The sequence below is a fragment of the Vespa crabro genome, chromosome 9, assembly GCF_910589235.1.
Source record: "Vespa crabro chromosome 9, iyVesCrab1.2, whole genome shotgun sequence".
Classification (NCBI taxonomy): domain Eukaryota; kingdom Metazoa; phylum Arthropoda; class Insecta; order Hymenoptera; family Vespidae; genus Vespa; species Vespa crabro.
In genome coordinates this window covers 8,220,481-8,239,700 of record NC_060963.1, presented here as the reverse complement: position 1 = coordinate 8,239,700, position 19,220 = coordinate 8,220,481, and the positions used below count along the sequence as shown (strand labels likewise).

Sequence of the window (19,220 nt, the reverse complement as noted above, 5' to 3'; positions counted from 1 at the left end):
AAGAATATATTTGTAGGCTTTACAATTTCAATTCCAATGTTTTTACAATTTCAATTGCAAGAATTTAACGCTTGGAAGAGATTGTCGAGACGAAAGGGTTGAAAAATGCAAAGATAAACGATACTAATAACCTCTGATAAGAAAGTAGTTTCTACAACAAACAACTTTGTAAATGAACGTTAATGCTGAAGAAAATGTTCTTATCCGTGTTCTGTAAATTTTCAATGGAAAAGTTTTGACAAGATCATTTGAGAAGATGAAAAGATAAGGAAGATGGGAACGACCTGACAAGGTACGATAAAAGGAAATCGATAAGATGAAATTTCGTCATAAAAATATTAGTGGAAATGAACATATTTCGAATCTTGAAAAGATTATTCGAGAAAGGTAAAAACAAAATTTTGTTCTGATTAAAAATACCCGATCGAAGATATGTGATAAATTTTCTAATTTAATTCGAACGTATATTAATTACAATTAAACTCTTTCAACTTTTCGAATGTCATCGATTTACGTCAAAAATTGATTAGTATTTATCGATTAGTATCGATCGATTAGATAAATTTCTATCCAGTTTTAGAAATATTAAAAACGAAGCATAGAAGGCGATGAATGGAAGGAAACGCGTTCGTGTAAAATGTGAATTTTCTCTCGTTCCAAGGCCGATTGGAAATCGATTTCCACGTTTGAACTTCGCACTATGCTCGCTTTTCTCGAGGACTTTCTCCCCTCTTCTAATCTAAACGCGCTATTTTCTCGTATATTTTCATTTCGTTTAGTATATCTGTTTCTCGGATAGAGTCAGAGTGATAAGGGGAAGAAGAAGAGAGAGAGAGAGAGAGAGAGAGAAACGAGTAAGAAGAACGTATGAACGTTTGTATGTTTATCGAGATATCTGCAGAAGCGGAGCAAGATATAAAGGGCACCTAGAATGCGACGTAGCCAGTTGTTATGATCATTTTCTGTTGGTTAACATCGAATATAGAAACGAAAAGGAATATTTGAATTTGGAAAGATGCGGTGAGCAATTAGTCGATTTTTCTAATTTCTTTTATTTATCTATTATCTTTATTTATTATTTTTATGAATTAAGTTATACTTTAACATAGGATTTGGATGTTATTAACAACGCTTTTGATAGTCAGTATATTGACTACAGAAGTATTTGGAAAGAAGGTGAAGTCAGATGAAGTTGAATCTTTTAATAGTGTTCAAGAGAAACACAGAAAGAAAAGAGAAACTGTGAATTCCGAATCGAAGTAAGTTGTGTTAAATCTTTCGAAAATATTTCTATTTGTGTTTATTTATTTCGTATTTAATGTACTTTCTCAAACATTTCGTTTCTAATAAATCATTTTAGAGAAGAAATTTCAGTAAAAGAAGGGAGAGACTTAAAGGGGCACGATAAATCGAAAAAGAAGAAAAAGATTTCTTCTTTCTCCGAGCCAAATTCTTTGGATGGATTGAAGGAGTCACAAAAGTCGCATCACACGACAAAGTCAAAGAATGGACATAATAAAAATGGAGAAGTTAAAACTGATCATGATAAGAAGGTACGACACGCGAAGGAAAAATATAAGAATAAAGATTTAAATTCGAAGAATAAACAACATAATAGAAGGCGTCCGAGGGATTTAGAAGAAGAGAACAAGATGTTGAAGGAGAAGAAGGTGAAGGAAAAGAAGACGGAGTCAGAGACAGAGGCGGAGACGGAAGCAGAAACGAAAGCGGAGATAAAGACAGAGAACATTGTTAGAGAACATGATTCGAAAAAATTGAAAAATCAAGATAAAAAAAAGAAAAGATCGAAGATGGTCGATATTAACAGCGGAGAACCTGAAAATCCCAAGGTTGAAAAAAATAAAATTCATAGTAAATCGAAGTCTAAGATTTATGCGGATAACATTGATCCCACGGAAGAAATTAAATCAAATAAGAAGCTTAAGCTTGACAAGAAGATGAAAAAAAAGAGCCAGTGTCAACATTTGAAGAATAAAAAGGTAGAGGAATCGAACGCCGAAGATTCTATTAATGCAGATGATATAGAAAAAGATAAGGATAGGACATCCGAAAAGAAGAGTCGTCATGTAGACAATAAGATTAATGGAGAAATAGAAGAGTTTAATTATAAGGAAGAAGAGAAGGAATCGACGTTGGTGTCGGAAGGCAAAGTCGAATGCGAAGGAAACGAGAATTTTGAAGAACATGATTGTTGTTTTAACAAGGAGAATGTCGATGAAGAGGTTAATGTCGATGTTTAAAGTTCCCCAAGATTTTTGTTGTGATAGACAAAAGAAGATAGAGAGAAAGACTTCTTAATCATTTCATTGTTTGTCCTTCTTCGAGAGAAATCGATTCAAATCTACTCGAAATTTAAGGGGAAGATGAATATTTGAGCACATTGTTATTTATTTTAATCTATTTACATTATATTATCAAGTTTAAAATACATCTAGCTGAGTTATTATTTACAATGTCACAATTTCTAGTCTTAATACAAGTCCATAATCACCAATCACCTATCTCAATTGGATGTGCTGTAACACACACAAAGGATGACATTCATATTTTAAACATTTCATTATATATTTATTTTTCGTAATTATTTGTTCATATATTACGCCTAGAAACAGACAACTCTCCATACTTCGCCGACAATTGTATTTGATAATGCCATCTATGAGTAAGAAATCTTTTTTGCTTCTTATGATAGTCAATATATTCAAGTGATAATATCGCAATCATTATTATCGATGAAGTATGAAGGATTGTTTATCATCAGGCGCAATAGATTATAAAAATAATTACAAAAAATCAATGAATATATATATATATATATATATATATATATATATATAATTATAATCATTAATAATTTTTAACAATATTGAATCAAATATTTTCGTAGAAAATTGTTAATTGTTTAAAACTGATTTGCAAATATATAATTCATAATTGGCTCGATTCATGTAGTCTCGAAATTCGATAAATCTGTTATACTTACAAATGGATTGAGCCATAAAAACTGCAACCCAACCAGTTCCAATATTATTCATTGTCGAAGTATATTCGACGAGAATTCTGTTCCCTTCTGCTTCGAATCTCGCTGGATCGTCCTAAAGAAATATAAAAAGTAAAAAAGAATAGCTCGAGTTCAGAAAGATTACTTTACATTCTACTATTAGATAGTTATTTCAAAAAAAACATTTACCCCTCCACAGTAAGTATTTCTTAACAAACGTTCTCCGCCATTAATGAAATCGTAAATTTTCACGTTATTACGCTCGCAAGTTTTTTTGGTGCCAATGTCGAAGACTGTGAATTTGAGAAAAATTTTGAATCCTCGAGGTACGCTCACGTCCCAAACACACACAGTATTATTTCGATAAATATCTGGGTATAATGGCGAAGTGAAAGTACCGCCATAATTGAATATGGTACCACCACAACCACGTCCTATAAAGTAAAAAAAATCAGAAGTACACTTGTATGAGTCAAATTTGCATTTCTTTGTTTTTAAGAATATGTATATATATATATATATATATATATATATATATATATATTTTTTTTTTTAAATACCTGCGTCTGTGGTAACATAAGTTATATCATAGCTCTCATAATTACTATTTTCTAGCGACCAGGAATGTAGACTGAGTTTATTGCTTGTACTGAAAATTGGACTTGGACTTTCCAAACCGCAAAGTATGGCTAAAACATTGCCACTATAATCTCCTTCGCGAATCTATATATTAGATTATAAGAATTCTTATTGTTAGATTGTGATTGTATTAAATTAGTGAATATTTTTTCACCTGTAGAGCACTACCCGTACATCCTTCCTGATCGTATAGTCTGAAATTATTAAAGTATAGAGAGATTGTACGATTTGGCAAGGTAGTGATCGTGATCCAGCAGTTTACGAATCCTTGATGAATAATTCGACCTTGAGTTTCATCTGCCGTATAATTCCGATTGCAATTAGATAGACTGTATTCCAGTTTGAAACCTTTTCCTCGTGAGGATGTTTTAAAGCGGATGTTGAATTCCTTGCTGGAGCTATAAAGCGAAGAGGCCATTTTTTTTATATTAAATTCTTCAAATGATTGATTATGATAGGATTAATATCAAATATTTTTATCAGTCAACTAATTGACACATTTATGTCGTAGAAAGGTAAAGTAGACGAAGTTATTGATAAGATTGATTTACCTATAAAATTCGAAGGGTTTTTCTTCTCCGCAAAATTTATATGACGAAAAGGCATAACTACTTCCCTGAAAACGAAAGCAAAAAAAATATAAAGAAAAGATTCAACGTCAAAGTATCAATAAAGTATAGATAGACCATACCATTTCGATATTTATTCCATATGAATGTGTGCCAGAGAAAATCAAATTCTCACCAAATCCATGATCGATGTATTTTCGATTCTGTTGGAAAAGAAAATATAAGTTATGTCATCGAGAGAGAGGGGGGGAGGAGAGGGAAAGGGAGAGAGGGAGAGAGAGAGAGAGAAGAAATATTTAATTAGCTTCTAATTCAATTACTTCGGAATCTGAGATCGCTAGATATTCATCCTCGCAATTTTTTGAATTTGTCATATTAAATTCCAATAATCTAACTAACATTAGATCACTATATTCATTAGAATTTTCTACAGTCCAACGGCAACGAATACCAGGCTCATACGAGTTGGGATATCCAGGAGACGTTATATAAGCGGCCGTTGTATTAGCCTTTCTATAAGTCAATCCGCAAGGTGCTGGAAAATCGAATCAGTTTGTAAGAATATTATTTAGTTTAATCGATTTGATAAACACGAGAAACTGCTTACAATCTAGAGCTTCTAAAGTTCCGATTGCTCCGGCTCCTTCAACAGTACCGTCGCTGAAGAATCTTATCCATAGTTTGTTTGTGCTTGCAATTATTACTGGAGGTGGTAAGCTTCCACAGTATTTACCCAATAATTCCGCAAATTGTCCTGCCCCGTCGTGAATCTTAAAATAATAATGGATTAACTTTCCGAAAGTGTAAAAAATCATTATATTTGAATAGATCGATGACAAAAAAGCGATTATCTTACTTCGAGATAATCGTTGGGGCATCCCTCAGTAACATTATCGTTTCTTGGATTGGTTCTAATATCCATACTATTTATCGTCAACTTAATATTTTTTCCTGCTGTAGTCAAGACCGTCCAATGACAATCTTCGAACGATTTGTACGTTGCACCTTTCTGAGTTCTAAAACTCATTGATGCGACACTGCTTAGATTCACTATACCACCGCAGCCAGCTGCAGGACTACTACCGAAGAAGATCTGAAAAATTTGTCATTTTTTTATTATTCATTTTGATAGAACTCGATTAGTTTTTAATGATTTTACAATAAATTATTACCTTCCCAATGAAACCTTCGTAACTCAACGAATGATCAGCAACGAAATTCACTACCATATAGTTTGAATCAGTTTTGAAGACGGGTAAATTTTTGGTTAAATTGCCGCAGACTTTCCCAATCAATTTATCCGAATCGATTAATTCGCTCTCATAAACAGCAACGTAATCATAATAGCAGCTTAAACAAAATTAATTTTTGGGTACATGTTTTATGAGAAAAGAGAAAGAAAAATGGATTAAAATTGTCCATACCTTCCGGTAGATTCCGTGACGAATTTTTCAAATCGAAGTACTATGCTGTCATCCTTCGGAGCTTGGATCAACCAAGTGCAATTTATATGATCAAAATATTTGTCCTCATTCATTAAAGGTTTTATTTCCGTTGGTTTGTTTATCACCCCACCACAATCTATTATTAACATAGAAAATTTCATTTTATTATTAATCATGTATAACGATTCAAAATTGTAATAATTATCAATTCAACTTACTATTTATAAAGTAAGTGAATACAAAACCATTCCTTTGAATGTATGCATCCGTTTTGAAAATGATCTCCATTCGAGATGCTGATCTTTGTATAGGTGGCATGTCATTGCCACACCTAGTTTCTTTTTTCAAAGGCATAAATGAATATTCCTGACTGATGATGGTCAAATTATCGAAATTACAAACTACCCGACATGAAATACAAAACAAGTTTTAGAACACATTAGTTTATTTAGCTGGCATATTGTTGTTTATTTTTGCTTAGCTTACTTCGTTCGATCTCAAATTCAAGAAATTGGACGATGATATCCTGGTCATTATCGGTAATGAGAGTGTAATTGCAATTTAAGTTAGGCTGATAGTCGTTCGGATATCCAGGTGATACGATCATTTTTCGTTCTTCGGTTACAGTGAAGACACCACCACAATTTTCGTTCCAAATTGCGCGAAAACCATCAGCTTGTATGGCTTCATTCGAACGAAAGATAACTTTCATTCGATTCGTCGTAGAAGTAAACGGTTGTGGTGTATCTCTTCCACAAACTTTACCCAATTCGGTCCAATTTCCATAAATAATATTATGTTTTGGTTTCCAATCAAATATCTACGATATTATTGACTTTTCAACATTTGAAACTTTCCTTTGTTCATAACGATCAAAGTTAAAACGATTTTGAAGTTAAGTAAGTATCTAAGATTTGGAGAATTGAAAAATACCTGTATGTAATCTTTTTCGCAATTAGTGCTGCTTTCCAAATTGAATCGATTTACAAAGCTCAATTCTATATGATAACCATTATTCGCCATTATTTCCCATGTGCATTCCGCATTGTTTGGATATTGTTTCGGGAATCTAAAAAAAATAAATATGTCATATTTTTTTTCTATGTAGATTAGTATAAGAAGAAAGATATTTACTGAGGAGAAGCAATCTCTCTGCTAAAATCTCGTAAAGCACCTCCGCAACCATGATTGGCCAATTGAAGTTTGATTTCGAATTCGTTAGGTGCTGCTGATGCATAATATTCGATCCATAGTTGATTCGAACTGCTTAAGATATCAGCCGGTAATACATTTCCACAGAAAGTACCAACTTTCGGTGACATTGGCCCGCCATTTCTGAAAGTATTTATTTTAAGAGAAAAAAGAAAATATTTATTTCCTCAAATAAAAAAAGGCATCGTTTACCTGACTATAATATAAGCAATTTCGCAATTGCTAACTAAATCAAATTTGGTGAAGGAAAGATTTATCATTTCACCGATGTTCGTATATTTTACATGCCAGGCACAATTTATAGGATAAGAAATATTCTTTGGAGAAGTTATAATGTGAGATATATAAGATGGGCCCTGGAGAATGCCACCGCAAGGTTGCCATTGATACGTTACATTAAATTGTATTCCTTTTATATTCGAACTACTGCTATTTAATATCTGTGAATCGTCAATGTAGATTCATTAGATCTTTCAAATGAATCGAATAGATCGTGATTTTAAGAGAGAAAGGGAGGGAGAGAGAGAGAGAGAGAGAGAGAGAGAGAGAGAGAGAGAGAGGCAGAGATAAATACTTTCAATTCGTTCTCGATCAATGGACTTCTCAGGTATCTTGGTTTTGTTATGTTACCACAAATTTTACCAATATCTAAAAAGAAAAAAATAACGAATGAAACTTTGACGATTCATTAATGACATTTCATTTTACTTACCTGTGATACTAATCGAAGTATAGCTGTAGCATTCACTAATAACGCCAGTGATTCTCAGGGTCAGTGTTAATCCTGTGTAATTACCATAATTGATCAAACTCTCCGGTGGTTTAATCAGCCATACACATAAGTACGCGGACATATTGTAAGGAGCAGGTGGACCTTTTATTTCACCTTGTATATCGGTAAGTATTCCACCGCAAGCTGAAACGTTTCGATTATTAATGAAGGATAAACAAAATTTTATTTTCTTTCTTTTTTTTCTGAAAATTAAAAACATACGAGCAGGTGCAGCAGCCGAGTATAGAAGTTTAAAACCTCTGTAACCAGTTGGAGCCCAATAATTGATCATCAGTGTGTTACTACTACTTTTAATTTGCGATAGATCTGTATTATCCGTTAGCGTTTTAAATTTTGTTTTGAATTGGAAATCATTGTAGAACTAGAAAGAAATTTCAATATCTCGTTTTTTCTTATTTTTCTTCTTTTTGATTTTTTACTAAGAAAGTATTCTTTGCAAAATTTTAATTACCGATAATGTATAGCTGTTTCTAAAAGATTTATCGACGGCACCAAGATCTATAATTTCCACTATTACTTGATAGCCTAACGGTAGTTTGATTCTCCAATCACAATATCTGTAAGAGAAATAGTAAATATAAAATTTGATATATCTATTAGAAAATATATTGTATCTTTTATAGATATGATAATCTTGTACCTGGAACGTGTTATTACATTTGGATATCCAGGTGACTTTATTATACCGCTCAATGCGGTAATTTCACCACCACAAACTGTAAATGGTCAAAAAAATAAATTCGTAATTTTCTTAAAAGAAAAATTTGTTTTAAAATATCTCTTACCCTCCAGATTGGATGTAAAGTTTAAGCTAAAGCCTCTGAAAGAGATGTAATCTCGATCGTCGCTATGAAAAGTGACAAAGGCCTCGTTCAAGGTTGTCTGAATGACATTCGGCAGTTGAGTTCCGCAATATGTTCCGAGAATTTCGACTTCTAACAATTAATAGTCATATTAATAATAAATATGACAAATGGTTACATTAGAAAAACTTGTAAATATTTGATTGTTAACGTACCTGATTTATTCCCAGGAATTTGTTCAGAGATTTCAACATAATCAGCTGTTTTACAATTACGCCGTGTTGGAAGATGCAAATCACGGAATTGAATTTTCAAGGTGTGATCTTGTGGACCGATTATCCACCATCCACAGATTTCTTTTTTAGGATATGAGTGAGGATAATCTGGCGAACTAAGAGTACCTTGCGTACTTCTCAGAATACCACCACACATATCTATCACATTGATTGATTATTGAGTTAAAGTTTTCTCGATGAAATAAATCAAATAAATGATAAATATGTGTATACATATAGGAAGCTTTAAGAACAAGACTTACCGCCAGATACAATGACAGCCTTAAAACCATTCTTTGGATCAGGTACGTCAGTATAAAAATGTATATACATCATGTTTCCTTTCGTCGTCATAGTGCTAGGTGCTATGTCTTTGCAAAATCGTCCTAATAATTGCGAACTGTCCGTTCCACCGTCTCTTATTTCAACGTATTCATTTTCGCAGCTAAAATAATTATATATATATATATATATATATATATATATATATATATATATATATATATATAATTCATCATCGTAAATGCATTATAATTGTTGAATTATGATAAGTGGAAACTTACTTTATATTGGAAGACAAATCAAATCTATCTATGAAATGAATGGAAATTTTTTCTCCGTTAACCGCCATGATCTTCCAAACACATTCGCTATGAGGATGTGGAATGTTTGGATAATTTGGAGTACTGATCTCTATATCCTTCTGTTCATTCGATAAGATGAATTCACCGCCACAATTCATACTCATTTCTCTGAGAAATTTTTTATAATTAACGATCTTGCGATGATAATTCATTCGCAAGAAAAAAAGAATAATTATATTTTACCTATATGTTAATTTAAACATTAGATTTTTAGCACGACCAACAGCTCGAACGTAAAGCTTGTTTCCGATCGTTTCTAAAGGTCCAGTTACTATGTCATTGCAATATTTTCCAGTTCCTAATAAAGGAGAAGAAGCATCTCCTCCATTTTTCAACTGAAAAGTAAGCGACATTAAAAAATGTATTTTATTAAAAGTTAAATTGTCCTTACCATAATATAATTATATCTACACGTATTATTCTGTGTTTCTAACGTGGTCAAATCATGGATTTCAACTTGTATAGTTTTACCAGGTCTTACGGTGACGATCCATTCGCATGAGAAACGCCAAATACTTAATCCACTTATAATAGTTTTATTATTGAAATCTATCACTCCGTTTGGTCCCGTTAAATCTCCACCGCATTCTACTCGTTAACAATAGAATATAAACTTAAAATGAATATTTAATTGAAAGAAAATTCTTCCCAAAAAAAACTGAAAAACTCTTACCTCTGTAAACTTGAGCTTTAAATCCAGTCTTATTGAGATAGGTGTCTGAAATAAATTTGACCGTCATGACATTTTTCGTTGTTATCTTGATCCAAGTTTCATTGAAGAGACACAATTTTTTTTCGAGGACACTATTTTCCGTTGAAGTTATGGCATTTCCCGAATAAACGGCTACGTAATCAGCTATACAATCGGAACTTTCTTCCAAGTTTATCGACATTATTCTAAGGACAAGATGAGTTCCCGGAGGTGAAGTAAAGATCCAAGAACATTCAAGATTATCTTCGTAACCATATGGCCAACCAGGAGACCAGAATATATAACTACTATTGCCCTCGTTTGTCAAGGCCACTTCTTCACTACATTTCGAGACTGTAAATCATTTTGCAAAGTTAATTTCAGTAAAGTAAAATTTGATTAATTTTCGAATTTGATTAATTTTTGAATAATCGACTTACATTTAATTTCCTTTACTTTCTTTTCATCGATAATAGATTTTGGTATTTGAAGCCAGTTAAGATCAAATTTATCGCCAAATCCACCGGAATAAGTTTTCATAACGATGTAAACCATGTTACTCGAAGTTTCGAATGGTGGAGGTGCCACGCGAGAACATTGTTCCAACAAGATCGGTGCTTCGTCATTGTAACCATCATAGATCTGAAAAAATCCCGTTCATTATCATATAGTTAACATCATTTGCATTAAGTTGATCTCGATAATTACCTTCAACGAACTTTCACAACTTAAATCGAAATTTTCTAAAATTATTTCTTTCAATTCCAATTGAATGACATATCCGACTTCAACGGTGATTCGCCACGAATAAGTACCCGGAGTTTTGTATAAGAGAGGATACAAAGGCGAAGTGATTCGACCAATTGGTCCCGAAAGTTCGTTTCCTGATAAGAAACTATAATCGGCAAGGAATCCTTTAGCCGCACTTTCGGTATCGCTTTTGAATTTGATCCAGAGTTTGCTGGAGGATGTGATTGAATCGATTTCTTGGCCACAAAAAACGCCTATCAGTTTACCGATTCCATTCTCCTCGCGAATCTCAAGATAATCCAAGTCACAATTCTCGCTTTGCTGAATATTGAACTCGTGAAAAATTATACTTATTTTGTTTCCAGGCGAAGTATTTAAAATCCAAATGCACTCGGAATTGAGGGGATAAGAATTAGGATAACCCGGCGATGCGATTGTTCCGTGTTCAGATGTATAATTTCCGCCGCAAGCTAAGAAAAGATCATTTTCATTAATCTTAACGAACTCGAAAGATTTTGAAATGTTCTATGACTCACCAGAATTTAAGACACTGTAAATAGCGGAGAAATCACTGTATCCTTTTACTTTCGCATATAGATGAATAGTGAGAGCACTTCCAGTACTCGTGATAGGTGGAGGACTTTTGTTACTGCACCATTTTCCAAGAACAGGTCCATCCATATATTCACCTTCGATTACTTGCAGATATTCTATGGAACACGGGTCTCCTTCAATCATGTTTTTATAAAATTGTAACGGATTGATATCCATGTGCGTGAAAGATACTGTCACGTGATCGGCTGTAAACGAATCGAACAAATGTGAACAGATTCTTGAAAGTTGAAGGAAATTATTTTATTTTTCATAGACTTGCTAACTTACCAGGATTTTCGGCTACGAGTATCCAAGTACAATTGAATAAATCATTATTCATATTACCGCTGGATACTGTGAGCAAGCCTTGGTCCTTCACGATTATACGAGCACCGCATGCTGCTTTGTATCTGGCCTTGAATCCTTTTGCAGATATTATACTGTCGCTTCTCATAACAACTAACATTTCGTTACCCGTCGAAACATAAGAGGGAGGAAGCTGATTTCGACAGTAAGTACCCATCAAGTAATTGTCTTTGCTGGGTCCATCGAATATCTAAAGAAAATAATAGAAGTTTGATAGAAATGAATTCCTTTAAAAGTAGAGATCATGTTTGTTATTATACTTTTACGTAATCGTCGGTACAGTTTCTGCTATCCTCGATATCAAAGTCCTCGAAGGTAATATTCACCACGTGATTTTTATCAACTTGTAACAACCATTCGCAATTTTGATTATGCGGGTAATTGAGGGGATAATTGGTCGTATGAATGACGCCGGAGTTCACTGTAAATCTTCCACCACATCTCAAAGGAATGCTTTCGTAGCTCGCTTTAAAACCGCGAGAAGAGTAAAAGGGGTTCCCATCAAACGTGACGAACATTTTGTTACCGGAACTGGTGTAGATAAGCGGTTTATTGGAATGACATAAAGTAACTAATTTTGGTGCACTTTCATCTTCCCCTCCGTAGATCGTTACGGAGTTGTAATCACAAATCTGTTGATTTTCAATGTCGACCTGATAATAAAAAACAACCAATTAAGATGGAAATATTAAACTCTGTTCCATTCCAATGAATGTTATCTTTCTTCTTGACTTACATCGTGCAAGGTAATTTCGATACTATGCATATAATCGACTTCAATTAGCCATTCACATCTAACTGACCGCGGATATGGTGTTGGATAATCCGGAGAGGTGAACATATCCGAAGGTCTAGTCAAATGTCCACCACAACCATCGACCAACCATTCCAATCGAAAGCCATTGTTGGTAACATAATCGTCGGTAAAGAAATTGATAAAAACTTGATGTTCCGTTGAGTGAATTTTTGGAGGAAGATTGTCCGAGCCACAAAATTTGCCGAGTTCGCTATTGGATTGGTTGTTTGAACCTTGTTTTATCTCGAGATAATCGTAATGACAACTATCTTGTTCACCGATTTGTTCCAAATTGAAATGAGAGAACGTCAGATTAATTTTGTTACCGATTGGTGCGTTGATTATCCAACTACAGTTTATCGAGTGTTCGTATTTGTTCGGGAAATTAGGTGATTCTATGACGCCCCAGAAACCGCGTACCGTGTTGTGACATACTGAGAAAAAAATAAGATTCATTCAGAAAAATTTTATGGAATTAATCAATATCAGTAACTTTAACGAAAATGAAAATTCGCAATACCGGTTTCATATTTAATGTGGAAACCACGAGCGGATATGGTAAAGTCGCTACGGAAACGAATGGTCACTATGTTCGATTTTGTATTTATAATCGATGGATGAGTATGGCAATATCGTTCGACATTTCGTGTACGAGAGGTGCCTTCGGATATCTCCACATAATCGTATCTGCATTTTGCATGATCTTCCAAATCGAGATCAATTATAACAAGCTTTACTGTATTGCCTGCGGCAACAGCGATTCTCCAGATGCATTCGGCATTTCGGCTATATGCTTGTGGATAATTCGGTGATATAATATCGCCTCTAGTGGAACTTAATGTTCCACCACATCCTAAAATAGATCATTTTTACTTAAAAAGTTCAAAGGAATATTTATAAAGGAAAAGTTCATTTATTTTTCTTTGTACGTTACAACTCACCTTCTGCTGTATTATCCCAATCGATACTGAAACCCGCTTCCGTTAGTGAATTATCAGATACGAATTTGATATATAACTGATTCGTTTGACTGACAATTTGTTTTGGTATATCACTGCCACAATATCGTCCGATCAAAGGTGAATTATCGTAACCACCATTTCTAAAATACGTCAATAGTTCATTTGTATTTCACGAAAAGAAAAGAAAAGGAATTTGTGAAAAATAAAAAAGAGTTTTTTCATTGCTTTATACCTTATCTCCAAGTAATCGAACATACAGTTTTCATGACTTTCAAGCTCGAAGGTATCGACTATAAGGGTAACCCTTTGTCTATTGGGTGCTTCGAGAACCCATACGCATTCCCTCGAACGTGGATAGTTTCCTGGATAGTTAGGAGATCGGATAACGCCACTTTGCTGTACGTAGTAACCACCGCAAACTTTGGAAACATCGACAAAGATGTACGTAGCCATAAATCCATTTAGTGTGATGCTCGAATCGGTCTCAAAGAATATCACCATCGTTCGTTCTCGAGAAGTGAGTATAGGTGGTTTATTATTGCCACAATAACTAAAACGAATAAAAATAACTTTGATAATGAATCATTATATCGAATAATCTAATAATAATTAAATGATATTGAGAGATTGACTTACGTTCCTAAGTGACTATCTTCCGATTTCGAAATATTTTCATAAACGCTAACGTAATCGTTTCTACAACGTATTTGATATTCGAGATTGAACGATAACCAGTTAAGTTGGACCACATATCCTGGAGGTGCCTGGATTATCCAGGTACACTCTTCGTTATTTTCATAATTACTGTCTTGACCAGGTGATTGAATAATTCCGTTAGGATTTCTATACAACCCTCCGCATCCTTCAGAAAAAAAGTGACGATTTTGAAATTATTTTCGATCGAAGTAATAAAAATGTCTATATAATGATTTTACTTACTCCGATCTACAGAGGTGTAATTAAGTTTAAAACCTCGACCTTGAATGCTACTATCGCTCGTAAATTTGAGGTACATGTAATTGTACGTCGAATAAAATGATTCGGATGATGTGAAGCTACAGAGAGTGGCAAGATTAGTGGCATTCTCGTTATCTCCGTCGAAAATTTCGAGAGAGTCGAAATAACAATCACTGCCCATTCCTTCCAAATCCAAATCGAGGATAGTGAGAATGATGGCTTTACCTGGTGGAAGGATAATTTCGTAGATGCAAGTTTTCATAGGGTGATAAGAATTTGGATACATGGGAGAGGTAATGACACCAGTTTCATCGGTAAATTCTTTGCCGCATATGACTTCGTAAAATAAGGAAAAACCTTCCGTTTCGAAGGACCAATCACTCGTGAATATTATTACCATGTTGTTGGAACTCGATTTAAGAGTCGGCGGTATGATATCGCCGCAATATCTACCAATTAATGGAGAATTTGTACTATCTCCATCATAAATCTAAAAAAAATTTTAAATCCTCTTATTTGTAATCCTGATTTTCTTTATTTTGATATAAATAAGTAAATTCATATGATTACCTCGACCGCATCAAAATTACAACTAGTAGATTCTTCAAGACTGAATTTCTGCCAAGTGATCTGTATTTTCTCACCAGGTCGTAATTGTATTTTCCATTCGCAATTTATATTTGCTTGATAGGATGACAAAGAACCAGGAGAATGGATCGAGCCAACATTCGAAGTAAAAATACCACCGCAACCAGGTATACCTGAATATAAGATTTATTTTCCAAATGTAGACATTTTTTCTGGACTGGGATATATATATATATATATATATATATATATATATAAACACATATACATATGTTAAAAATATATGTTATATGTATCTTTTGGAAATAGTTACCTTCTACTGTTGAATAATGAATTTGGAAACCAGCATCTTGACCTGAGCCATCTGAGTGAAAGTAAAGTGTAACTTCGTTTCCAGGTGCAATGACAGGTCCGGGCCGACTATGATTACAATAACGACCTAGAGGTTCATTATTGTATGTTGTAATCTGTAAAATAAGAAAATTAGCATGCTATTTATCGATGATCTCATCTAAAAATTAATAGATACAAACTTCGACATAATCGTATTCGCATGTAGTATGTTCTTCGAGCATTAGTTGTCCGAAATGTAATTGTACTCTTTTTCCCTCTTTTACAGATATATGCCAATAGCAATCTCTGTTAGGAGGATATCTTCCCGGATAACCAGGTGACGTTATTGTACCATAATCCTCTTCAAAAGTTCCACCACAGATCGGGTCGATCGTATTCCAATGCAAAGCGAATCCTTCGTGTGCTACGGTACTATCCGAGTGAAACCAAAAATACAATGCGTTGTGAGATGAAACAATGTTTCCATTTTTATTGGGTAAAGTGTTACCACAAAATCTGCCTATCATATGACTACCAGCATTTCTACCATCGTGTATCTAGAAGAAATATATAATATTTATTAATATAAAGTTATTAGCTCTGTTAATAACTTTATAAATTATCTATATTATTTCCTATCTATTTGGCGAGGAACTATCATAGTATTTATTACCTGAAGGAAATCAAATTTACAGTCGGTAGAATCCTCCAAGTTAAAATTTGTAAAGGTAACGTTCAGGATTTGAGAATAATTGGTCACCAAAACCCAAGCACAACTGAGTCCATGTTGGTAAGTGGTCCCACCAATAGGAAACTCTAAGTGGCCGATAGGATTTCGAGATACACCACCGCAAGTTTGTCGTTGCGTCTCGCATCTGCTTCCTGTATAAGAGCTAGAACAATTGCAGGTCACTGCACCACTGGTGACAACGCAGACTCCATTGTTCTTGCAAGGATTAGGCGAGCAGGGATCGATTTGAGTATTGCATGTTGTCCCTGTGTTATAATAATGAATTATTCGTGATGTCGTCCGATCGTTTATTATTTATTTAAACGATATGTACGATATTTGTGACATCAAACTTTAACAAATAAATGATTGTAAAGTTCAAAGCGTTAAGATAAACAGATTAATTCCATATAAAGGACAAATATATAGGTACCTGTGTATCCAGGATCGCATCTACAGAGAAATCCATGATAAGTAGAAACGCACGTGCCGTGAACGCAAGGATGATTAACGCATGAATTATTCGATATTTCAGTTGCAGGCTGACAACCGTTCGGACCAACTCCATCGCCTTGGTATCCTGCTGGGCAGCGACACTGCACGTAAGAGCTGGTAAGTGCAGGATTTTCGATGCAGGTTGCTAACGGGTGACAACCACCGTTATTAATCCTACAAGGACCAACATAGATGCAGGAGACTCCATCGCCATGATATCCTAGAGGACATGGACCGCAGACCCTTGATCCCTGCGTAACGATAATCGACTCTACATTCTTTTTCTTAAGCTCTCGGTTTAAAAGGGATTTCGAAGGATTTCTCTTACAAAAAGATTTCGTTTCGTTAGCTTTCCCGAATTAACTTGTAGAATATTGTGAAACTAACGAGGAATCCTTAAGTCATGTTAATTCGATTGAAATAATAATTCGAGAAATATTTTGATTATATAAATCGATCTTTACCATTGTGTTAATACATTGTACTCGAGGTGAGGTACTACATCCACCATTATCCTCCAAACATTCGTCGATGTCAGTACAGTAATAACCATTTCCGGTATAACCTCGAGGACAGGCACCGCAGAAAAATGTACCGGGTGCATTGAAACAGGTGACTGGAGGGTTTACGGAACACGGTGGATGTTTCGCCGCACATTCGTCTACGTCTCTTGTACAAGCTGGATTCCTGCCATCGGTTTCCCATCCCTCAAGACAAATTGAGTTTTATAAAAATATAGATATAAGTAAAATTTTTTTATAACTTTTCAACATACTTGATCGCAGAGACAGATGTAACCAGTGACGACTCCAGGTTTAGGGATACATATACCGTGTCCACAAAGTTCTTGAGAGTTTTCCCTGTTGCAGATGGAGTCCTTTTTTGTGCAATGTAGTCCAAACCAGCCAGTTTGGCAATCGCATCTAAACACCGATGTATTTTTAAAATTGAGCGGTAGGAGAGTAAATCGATGTTACATACCTATAAGATCCAGGCAAATTGAAACAAGTTGCTCCGTTTTGACATCCGAGATCCGTGCCAAGATATCTAGCACATTCGTTTACGTCCGTCATGCAATTAGGTCCCTGAACAAAATTTTATAATTACGATATAAAAATTATATTAAAAGATCATAAGACCTATTTATTATTCGTTTTACCTCCCAACTAGAAGGGCATAGACATTGATATCCTTCGTAAAGATCTTGACAAGTGCCGCCATTTCCGCAAGGATTACTTTGACAAGCGTTTTCTTTCAGCTTATTTTCGATTTCTCTCACTGTCTCTTCCAATCTTCGTATCTGTAATTTTTAACAAATTGTAAAAAAAATTTTTTTTGCTTTTTAATTATCACTATCGGATGAAAATATTCTCTCGTTTATCAGTGAAATTTGATACTTACTCTTTCATTAGTACGACGTATACTATTTCTCGTTAAATTGTCTGTCGAATAAGGCTGTAAACAATTTATATAAAATAATTTGTCGAGAAAATCGTTTTATAATTAACTTCGCTATGAAGATCTATCATGTTACCAATCGTCTAATCGGCAAACGCGAGCTATTTCCTCCCGTTCCTTCCAACATAGCAATCCTCCTTTGTAAACCTGTAGGACCTTCAACGAGATTGATTAGCCTTGCGAGATTATTATCCACTTGAACGAGATACCCAGCTTTCAATCTTTCCATCAGACGTGTTGCATTTTGAGCCTGAAGAAAAGGGAATCTTTAATCTGAAATCTCACATCTGCCCGTGCTTTACAAGAAAATGTGTAAGCTTACAGCTAAGGCGACGTGAAGTAAATTAATTTCATTAACATTGATATAACCGTTCCCTAATACTTTAAGAGTGATATTTCTATCCTTTGCGCTGGATATAATTAAATTACCATCTTGTGCCTCGAGAACTGGCCTAAGAAAAACAGAATTATACAATAAAATACGATTCTTCTAATTAAAAATTTTAAAGAAAAATTTACCTTTCGTCCATCCACGCAAAGGCCAATCCAAAATAAAGCAATAAGGTGAACCAAATATTCGTTGAAGCCATTTCGTTGAATAAACGAAAGTGACAAATATTCACAAGAACATCTCGTTTCTCCGGTTTTCGAGGATCCTTCGTTTAATATCGTTTTTGATAGACTGTGCGAGAGAAGCACGGTATTCAAACCGACTACTACTATCTTTTTCATTCCAATCGAGTGGGCGTTTTTTCGAAGATATTTATCGTATTACTCCCAATATCGAATTACACTTATTTGAAAGCATTAATTCGTACGTAAACCACCAAAAGAGATATCGAAATAGAAATTTAATGAGAGATTAGAATTATCTTTATATGAATTTTGAAGATTTTTTATTATCATTGACGATAATAGAAAAATTTTTGTCGAGAAAAGTAATAAAAAAAAAGAGAATAAAATAAAATAAAAGAAAAGAAAAGAAAAAAGATAAAAGGAAACGGAGTTTTTGGAAAGAGAATAAAGGAAAGAAATGAAAAAAATGAGTAGCAGAGGAAAAATTCGTACGTTTAAAGTTGGCGCGTTGAATCGATATCG

At 34.2% G+C, this 19,220-nt stretch overlaps 2 protein-coding genes across 2 annotated transcripts; one reads left to right on the top strand and one right to left on the bottom strand.

The window, feature by feature from the left end:
• Nucleotides 1-628: 628 nt before the first annotated feature.
• Nucleotides 629-2,451, top strand: LOC124426466 (uncharacterized protein DDB_G0284459-like). The gene is made up of 3 exons (XM_046968193.1): nt 629-1,020; nt 1,110-1,259; nt 1,361-2,451. The coding sequence occupies exons 1-3, from the start codon at nt 1,016-1,018 to the stop codon at nt 2,259-2,261; spliced, it is 1,056 nt and encodes a 351-aa protein (XP_046824149.1). The 5' UTR covers nt 629-1,015; the 3' UTR covers nt 2,262-2,451.
• LOC124426463 (cubilin-like) lies at nt 2,390-18,773 on the bottom strand. The gene is made up of 53 exons (XM_046968183.1): nt 18,642-18,773; nt 18,445-18,574; nt 18,199-18,372; nt 18,066-18,119; nt 17,824-17,964; nt 17,646-17,749; nt 17,440-17,587; nt 17,129-17,371; nt 16,603-16,915; nt 16,113-16,435; nt 15,640-15,996; nt 15,420-15,573; nt 15,089-15,279; nt 14,501-15,008; nt 14,198-14,423; nt 13,794-14,111; nt 13,541-13,701; nt 13,120-13,452; nt 12,540-13,033; nt 12,064-12,456; nt 11,726-11,993; nt 11,380-11,643; nt 10,802-11,313; nt 10,534-10,735; nt 10,076-10,447; nt 9,794-9,990; nt 9,586-9,737; nt 9,322-9,510; nt 9,022-9,203; nt 8,699-8,917; nt 8,466-8,615; nt 8,321-8,396; nt 8,132-8,237; nt 7,882-8,041; nt 7,600-7,803; nt 7,462-7,535; nt 7,080-7,327; nt 6,810-7,010; nt 6,609-6,744; nt 6,162-6,495; nt 5,894-6,076; nt 5,655-5,811; nt 5,403-5,580; nt 5,087-5,323; nt 4,838-5,000; nt 4,551-4,765; nt 4,353-4,433; nt 4,213-4,277; nt 3,816-4,059; nt 3,583-3,745; nt 3,212-3,456; nt 3,005-3,116; nt 2,390-2,537 (listed from the first exon to the last, which is right to left on the bottom strand). Exons 1-53 carry the CDS (start codon nt 18,710-18,712, stop codon nt 2,509-2,511), a joined length of 11,154 nt encoding a protein of 3,717 aa, XP_046824139.1. The 5' UTR covers nt 18,713-18,773; the 3' UTR covers nt 2,390-2,508.
• Nucleotides 18,774-19,220: the final 447 nt, after the last annotated feature.